This window comes from Silene latifolia, chromosome X (genome assembly GCF_048544455.1).
Source record: "Silene latifolia isolate original U9 population chromosome X, ASM4854445v1, whole genome shotgun sequence".
NCBI classification, from domain to species: Eukaryota; Viridiplantae; Streptophyta; class Magnoliopsida; order Caryophyllales; family Caryophyllaceae; genus Silene; species Silene latifolia.
In genome coordinates, this window is record NC_133537.1 from 59,867,052 (window position 1) to 59,876,209 (window position 9,158).

At 34.0% G+C, this 9,158-nt stretch overlaps 1 protein-coding gene across 1 annotated transcript; it reads left to right on the plus strand.

The window, feature by feature from the left end:
• Positions 1-742: 742 nt before the first annotated feature.
• LOC141623328 (protein LIKE COV 2-like) lies at positions 743-5,925 on the plus strand. Its single transcript, XM_074439440.1, has 7 exons — positions 743-1,048; positions 2,211-2,263; positions 2,346-2,455; positions 2,981-3,148; positions 4,446-4,543; positions 4,984-5,110; positions 5,533-5,925. The coding sequence occupies exons 1-7, from the start codon at positions 947-949 to the stop codon at positions 5,637-5,639; spliced, it is 765 nt and encodes a 254-aa protein (XP_074295541.1). The 5' UTR covers positions 743-946; the 3' UTR covers positions 5,640-5,925.
• Positions 5,926-9,158: the final 3,233 nt, after the last annotated feature.

The window sequence follows — 9,158 nt, forward strand, 5'->3', positions numbered from 1 at the left end:
GTTTATCCTATTAGGAAAGTAGTATCGTATTTGGCCCGTCTTTCATTATAGACGGATAATGTCCGTCTATAATGAGAATTTGTGTAAACAAAATAGTCTAAGAATCCTCACAACATTACAAAAAGCGTAGGTGCAATTGTGTGAAGTGTGAACTGTACAAAAGGCAAAACAATAGCTGTCAGAAATCCAAAGGATAACATTTCACAATAATCCCTTAAAATAATCACTTGCTTTTTTTTTTTGAGAGAAAAGAACAATTTATTAATAGAATGTCATACGACACTTACAAAGAATAATTATAATCGAAAACAAATCTAATGGAAACCAAAGAAAAATAATTTTCTTATAAACTAGGGATCTCAAAACAACATCTGACAATTCGGCTCGTCCTATTATCACGATCTTCATGTAGCTTTTGAGGGGATCCTTCGTTTGATTTATGAGATAAAATTTACCTCTGACTGGTTCCAAAGATCGTTGACAAACCACTTTTACCCTTTGAAAGAACACGCTGCAAACCATCAACGAACTACTCTTTACTATATTATTGATGAAACTAACCCCATGAATAAATGGAAAACCCACCCCGAAATAAGGGACGGAAAAATGATTCTCACCAAAAGGGAGATTTTTATTGAATAAAAGATAGATATGCATATTATTGATTGAAATTTGAAACAATTTTGAGGCTTACCATGATGGGAGCCCCTGCATAATATAATGGATCCCCCTATAAAATAATCACTTGCTTTTTAAGCAAACATTAATAATAACAAGGGATAATAATTCTCGTAATACAACTATAAACACAACATAACTCGTACCAAACCATTTATTCAACCTCACAAAAAGTCACCGCCGCCGACGCCGCCGACGTTGACGACGGTGGACTTTTCTACTCTTCTTTGACAGTCAACGCTTACTAAGCTATCTCTGTTGAACAACAATGGCGGAAGAGAAGGAGTCAACGTCAGTTCCCTTAAGCCATGGCGATCCCGAAGATCCCGCCAAAGCTCCTCTCACTTCTCCTAATCCTTCTCCTCGCGAGGTTTACTTCATTCTGGTCTTTCTATTTCTGTAATTTCACTGCTCAATTTGATTTTTTGTTCACTTTTTTTGAAATTAGGTTTTGATTTCGATTATTTCGAGGCAAATGCGGTGCTATTAAACCTAATTTATGCAACAATTTTATGCTATTTTGTTCGTTTAACTCCTCAATTGATAAGTTTAGTTGATTGATTGATAAGTTTTCGGCGAGCTTCTAAATTTAGGAAAAGAGTTCGTGAATAATTAGTATGAATTGAAGTTAATATTTACTTTTTGGAATTGGAATCTTGAGTTTTGTTAGTTAGTTTGTCAGATGTGCTTGCTTACTATGATGAGAAATCGATGAAACTCTGCAAGAGTTGTAGCAGCATTGATTTTATGTGTTATCATCTGTTGATATTGATTGATGGTGACACGACGATGTTATGGAATAATGTGAAGTCTTAGGTCAGCTTCAAATGTCAGGAAAAGAATTTGTGAATAAGTTGGAATCAAGTGAAAATAATACTCCGTAATTACAATCTTGAATGTTGTTAGTTAGTTGGTTGTTCGAATGAGCTTAGTCACTATGATAGTAAACCAAGTCAATTATTTCACTAAACAACTTTTTGTTACTAATGAAGATGCAGTGGAACTCTTGAACTAGCTCATCGAGACTTAATAGTGTTGGCTATAATTTTCACAAAGTGTACAAGCTTAATATTCTCTTTGATACAATTAGACGACTTTGAGTATCTTACAGGAGTGTAAAGAGGTTGATCACATATTGTCATGTTGCTAGATACAAGTTTTAGGTGAATATCATTGGTGTGCTAGCATTACAAAGAGGCCGTCTCTGAATGACACAAGATGATTGCGTCGAGAACTACATCAAATGAATGACATTTCACATTAAAAAGAAACACGCCATTTTAATGAGCCATTTTGCTCTATTCCACCATAATCCACAACCAAAGAATAAAGTGTCTTTGATTCCATTGGAATTTGGAATAATAGTCAAGATTCAAGATTCAAGTTACGAGAAAAATCATATTTGTGTTCTGCCATGAGAATATTCAACTACGCTTTATTCCACCTGATCATTGTAATTGTGATAGTTGGATTCACTCAAAAACACTGTTTTATTACTTGAGTACACAACTTATGGATGTTTTTGTTTGCAGGCATGCTGTTACGTCCTCCAAAGCTGGGTTTCAAAAAAGTTCATGACCGGATGGTAACCATTTGCAGATGTCTTTGATTTTCAAACGTTTGCATTTTAAGTATGCTGCTGACGACTTCTTTGATTTGCATTGCAGTGTAGTACTATTTCCAGTTGCAGTTACCTTCTTCATTACTTGGTGGTTTATTCAATTTGTTGATGGATTTTTCAGCCCGTTATATGAAAGTCTCGGCATTGAGATATTTGGTAATACCCCATTCTCTTCTATGTTTGTCGTTGGTTATGTTTCTAGCTGTCGTGGCTGCCTAGTTGGACTGCTTCTGGCTTGCAATACTGGAGTGGGAGATCGGAGAGATGACCTCTTTTCTGATGAAAATTAAAATAGCTCAATCCTTGGCAGGAAGATAAATTTAATTTCTATCTTTTCCTAAGGAAAGAAAGGTGACATAATTTCTACATATTTTAGTGGTAATAGGGTTACACAAGTTAAGTTGCTCTAGATGCCTGGTTATTTTCCTTGGGACGCATATCTTTTATGTAGGTTTGTTGGTGTTTATTTTATTTATGGTTTTTTGTTTGTGGACATGCGTAAGCAGCTTTGCAAGATAGTTTATGCTGCAGGTTTCCTCTTATTAATTACTATTAAGTGGCAAGGCATGACCTGATTGCCTTTGTCTATATTGCTAGAAAAGAGATGCGAAATTGTAATGTCTCTGTTCTTAACCAATATCATTAGTTGACAAATTTCCTCCGCCTTTTCCTCCCCCGCAGGATTAGGTTTTATCACTTCGTTACTTTTTGTGTTCCTCGTTGGTGTCTTCGTCTCCTCATGGTTGGGTGCTTCTGTCTTTTGGATCGGGGAATGGCTAATCAAGAAGATGCCTTTTGTTAGGCATATATATTCAGCCTCTAAGCAAATCAGCTCAGCAATTTCTCCAGGTAATACTTGATATCATGGACTCTTTTGGTAGCCTGAATTTAGTTGTGATTGTCAACTTTGGAACCATTTTTTTAGGGGTTGAGACTTGAGACTGTAAGTGAGCCAATGGCTCAGTGCTGGTTGGTGAAAGTATGGCTCAAGCTTTCGAAGCTGGGCCTAGCTGAGCTGGGCTCTGCTTGGCTATGTTTACAGGTGCCGGTGTTAGAAATACTAGGCAATAAAAATCCATGTAACCAGTCTCCTTTTTTTCGACCATAATACTAGATTAATACTTCCTCCTATCCAATCCAATGTATCCACTTCACTTTTTATGACAATCCAATCCAATCCAATCCAATGTACCCATTTCCCCTTGTGGCAAAAATTGGACCAACATACCCTTATTACAATATGTCTACACAAAATGGCACCCATTATTATTTATTACAGATCTAAATCTGACCCACTAAAAAGTCAATTAAACCCATCAATTAACAGTCCTTCCAATCTCCCATTTTGATATCCTTCATAATTTCCAGTAGTACCCTTCAACTCCACTCCACCACCACGCCACATACCAATTTGCACCTCATCGCACCACCTTGCATATACCATGTGGCACCACCTCACCTCGTCGAAGCCCCACACACCCACTAACATCAGCCACCCACTTCGTTGCACCAGAGGTGAATGGTGTACCATTTTTTTTCCTGAGATCTTGAATTTTGAAACTTTTAATGTTAGATCTACATAAAAAGGGAGCATATTTTTTGAAAGCTACCGATACCATTGGAGTTGCAAGAGAATATTGAGCCGAAGGACTTGACTGCCTTGAGAGCCGACAACGGCCTTGATGGAGCCTGTGATGTATTGAAATTGTGGTTTTCGGTGGTAGTGGGTGACCGAGCTGACAACAACGATGGTGGTCGGCGCTTCAGCTAGTGTCGTTGGTTAACGGGTAAGGAAGTGGGGAGGGATTACTGTGTTAAGCAAAAGTGTTGATATCAAATTGTGAGGGTATTTTAGAGTTTAGACTGTTTACCACGATTATCCCTCCTTGCTTAAAACTTGTGTCTGGGCCCACGGGACACGGGTACATTGGATTGAAATATTGAAAAGGACTATAGGAGGGAGTAGCATGTAAGACTATTGTGCTTATTCCTTGAGCCGTTATTTATGGAATGGTGTTTGTTTACGCTTTGATTAGGTTGGTGTTGAGCCAGGAAGGCTTTGGCTGAAATTTATTATCTAACTGCATTGGATGTTTAACCTGCTGAATCATCTTCTAACATGTTCAATGTTGTTATCTTATGACAGATCAAAATACCACTGCCTTTAAGGAGGTAGCAATAATTAGTCATCCACGTGTTGGAGAATATGCATTCGGGTTTATCACGTCAACTGTTACTCTGCAGGTATCTCAGGCAGAAGCACTTCTGCTGTTTTATTTATTTATTTTGGTGTCGATTGCTAAAGGAGGGATTTATGGGCTTAACTGTCATCCTCTTCCTATTTTAGGCCTCTATTATATGTGGCACTGCGTATCAGCCATTATGTAGAGGGATTTCATCCTTCCATGCCTATTCGTTCAATGTATATGTGGCTGTAATGAGGCTAATAAAATCAATACTAGACTGATGTAGCGTACGTGGGCAACAATATGCCGCGATATTGGACAAGCCATTGCGTCATAGTACGCATCCGTGATTCATGACTGTAACTGCAATAGCGACTGCTATAACAATTTAATACCATGGGCAATGCGGTAGATTATGATTGAACCTGCGACAATCTTTTACATTTATATCTGAATGCCGCAGAATTTATTTTTAACCATTTTTTTTTCTGATGGCAGAGGGATGAAGGTGATGAAGAGTTATGTAGTGTATTTGTTCCAACCAATCATCTTTATATTGGGGATATCTTCCTTGTCAACTCCAAAGATATCATAAGACCGAATCTCTCCATTCGAGAAGGCATAGGTTTGTTTCCTCTAACTCATTCCCACTCCTTGTTTATTTTGGGTTTTCAAGAAACAATATTGTATTGAGACCTGACAAATTGAAACTTTTTGGTCGAGTAGCTCACAATTTCATACAACTTTTGCTGTTTCAACGTGTTTTTCAATATCAATGTAGTAAAGATACAATTAATCTCTTGAAAATCCATAGTATAACCTACTACCTCAAAGAATAACTCTAATATTTATTAGGAAATATGAGTCAATCTCAGGATAAATTTTAACAGCTACCTCGTATGAGAAATTTTGGTGAACCTATAATTAATACAGTTGTACACGGTGTGAGATTTTTAATCTCTTAAAGGATTCTGAGACACTGGTAACAGCTACCTCATCTATTTTTTCAGTTAATTTGCATTAACTTACTCTCCTTCTATTTCTCAGAGATAATTGTTTCCGGGGGAATGACAATGCCACAGCTAATCACTCCTGTAGAAAGACTAGCTCGAACGAACGACAGAATTCCATTGAAACGACTATCATCCCATTGAATCAAAATCAAAATCAATTCCATATAGAAGTGGCTTCAGAGGACAATATTATTTCCTATGTAAAGGTTGTGCTGTTGGCTTGTAATATGTGAAGGTAGATAGGTTATTTGTCGAGTTACAGATGTTGATGGAACAGACATGTTATGAGATACTGTGTATATTTGATGCTGACAGAGTTGAAAATCCTTGCTCGGCATGTGACTTGTTGAAACCGTGTATTAGTATCCCTCTTATATTGATCCTTGTACCAGTTATGTATGTGATTCATGCGTGTTTTTACTTTTTAGTAATGCTTCCACCAGTTTATACTTTCACACGAAATTTAACATTCAATTCAAATTCAAAGTTACTGCAAATTCTGTCGTATTTGAGTTCTATCTGGGGTGCTTCTATTTATCTAGAGGAAAGAATGAAAAAAAGACCCATATAAACCCATGCTAGGCACTAATGTGTGTTGCTTGAGAGTTGAAACTCGGGAAACAGAGTTATGGCACTTGAACCGGAATTGGAGTCATTCCTAAATGGTGGTCTCGATTTTGGGGCTCGCAAGTTCTAGATAACAAATTAGAGATTGTTTTCATTTCCGTTTTTTGTTTTAGGTTGAGCGTTGTAATTTTAGATTGATCTTTTTGTTATTGAATGTTCTTTGACAATGATCCAGAGTCCAGACTACAAATTACGTGAATGTTCTTTGACAATGATCCAGAGTCCAGACTACAAATTACGGCACGGTAAGCAAACTTTTAAGTTTTAACCTTGACCACAAAACTAGCCTCCGTATCGTGAGATCAGTTAAGAGTGCGTCGCATCCCGACTACAGAAAATGTTAGGAGAAAGTAGCAAATCAACTCAAAGGTTTACCTCTAGGCCCAATGAAACCCATAAATTTTAATATGTGCAAATTACCCCCAATCCTCTATCTATAAAAGCTAAAACAATTAAAGGATTCCTATTGGATATTGGTTTTCAGTTTATTTATTTATTTATTTATTTATTTCCCTGATGTGCACACTCCATGATCTCTATAGAATTAATTACACTTCTTTAGTTTTTTTACTCTCTTAATCTTATTTAATCCTCTATATACTAAAAGATTAACAAAACTACAAATTTTCCCGCTCAAATTTCCGCCCTAAATATTCACCATCTAATAGTGGCCCCCACTCAACATTAATTGATTTCATCATCTCTTTTTATTTATATATATGCCATAAATAAATAAAATCATCTTCTTAAGATTTTATTTACTAATAAGTAGTCTCTTTAAATTCTCACTTTGAAATTTATTTGTTTAAAATAAATTTATTGTCTATTAATTTGTCTAAAATCATCTCCTTACGATTCTTCCTATTGTATTTTCCAGTTCTTATTCGTTGTATATTCCAGTTTTTGATATGAAACACCACCAATAGAATATTTTATCATTAAATTTAAGAAGTTAAATTACCGTATTTTAATTGTTACAAACTCAAACATCCTTACCTATAAAAACCGTGCATTTGCACGGGAACTATACTAGTTAAGATTAAACATTTACTTAAAACCATACATTATACAATCTTTAAAATATTATTAAAAGACATCCTAAAAAATGCCAACTAGACAAAGCCACGTAGGATGGAGAAAAGCCACATCTTTAAAATACTATTAAAAGGCATCCTAAAAAATGCCAACTAGACAAAGCCACGTAGGATGGAGAAAAGCCACATAGACATTCACATTGCCACATTGGTTAAGATTGACACACGCCTACCTAACCATTCTCCATGCAGGCATCTATACTATATAGTTAAAATGCTACTTATACCATTTAATTTTAGGATTATTTCATAACAATAATCCATCCTATTGGTGGTCTGCAAAAATCACTCCATCCTATCAATAATCTAAATTAAATCCAACCTAAGCACCATACCTTCTAATAACGAACCAACTGATATGTTTTTTAAGTTTATGTTGGAATATTTGATAGGTTTTGGACAACCTAGCAGTATATGTGATGTTTATGTGTAATATTTTCAAGTGATGAATCAAATACTTGGTTTATTTGATACACATAAACATAAAAAAATATCAGCTGGTTCGTTATTAGAAGGTATGATGCTTAGGTTGGATTTAATTGAGATTATTGATAGGATGGAGTGTTTATTGCATACCACCAATAGGATGGATTATTCTTATGAAATAACCCTTTATTTTATTCCACATGTCATTTTTAGATTGGTTAATATTAATTAATTTTAATTTATATTGCTTACTTGATTAATGACAATTGACAACATAACATGAACTTATAAAATTAACATTTTAATTGAATGTTTGTAATAAACATGTTAATGAATTGATTAAAGTTTTTCATAGTTTTTTTTTTTAATTTATTTTCATATGATGAAATATTGGTTGAAAATGTTGTATTTTTTTTTTTTGGTAAAAAGTTAAACTTAACTTTTCTGAAATTATACCACTTAAAATTTACACCTACATCTATTTATTTAAGATCGTTATACAAACCCTTTTAATTAAAAATAAAATAATTGTGAAGTTTAATAATATTCTTAAAAGTAAAGGTATGACATTTTATTTCAACCACTATTTAAGATCAATAATAATAATAGTAATTTTCATTAACATTTTTTCCTATTTGTTTTACCTCTTGAGCTCCTCACAATTATCTTATTTAATAATACTCATAACTCAAAAATAAATGAAAAGGCAAATTAAAAGATGGAAATGAATAGTTTATAATAGCTATTAAACCTACAATAGTTTCCATTCACTAATCCTCTATTTAATAACTATTATTCATGAACTTCCAAATTACAAACTATATTTCATGGTTGAATTTGAAAATTCCAAAAAAAAAAAATATGTAACTTACCAAAATTCACATCAAAATTTCTTAATTTACATTTAAAATTCCCATTTTACAATAAAAAAAATCTTAGTGAATCGATTAACATTTTTCATAGTAATATAACTCATAAGAGTTATACATTTATTTATTTATTTAAAATTACACAAACTTGAAAAGAAAAACAAATGAGTAGCTTAATAATATTCTTAAACGTAAAATTATGGCATTTTACATTCAACCATTATTTAAGTTCAACCCACGATAATTTTCACACAAGTCCAATGATTTTCTTAAAGGCATCGTCGAATTTTCTCACAAGTCTCTTCTAATTCCCTACCCTTGCCTAACCGTTACTCCATTTAACTCTCATACTAATTTTGCAATAATTCCTACCGTCATAAAGATTATATAAAGCAACCCATTATATACAACCCTCGAATGCTTTTGTTTTTTTCCTAATTAATATTTATGTCATTTAAAGTTTGTGAACACTAATTTTAGTGTACATCATTTAACTTCCAAATTAGCATTATTTAGCCTCTCCTATTAAAGATCATCTCATTTGTTTTCCTCCAAAACAATCATTTTGGGGTGGTAAAAATTTGCAGTATTTTCTATAACTTGAATTTGGAATGACGAATTACTAATTTGTGTATTGTTTTTTG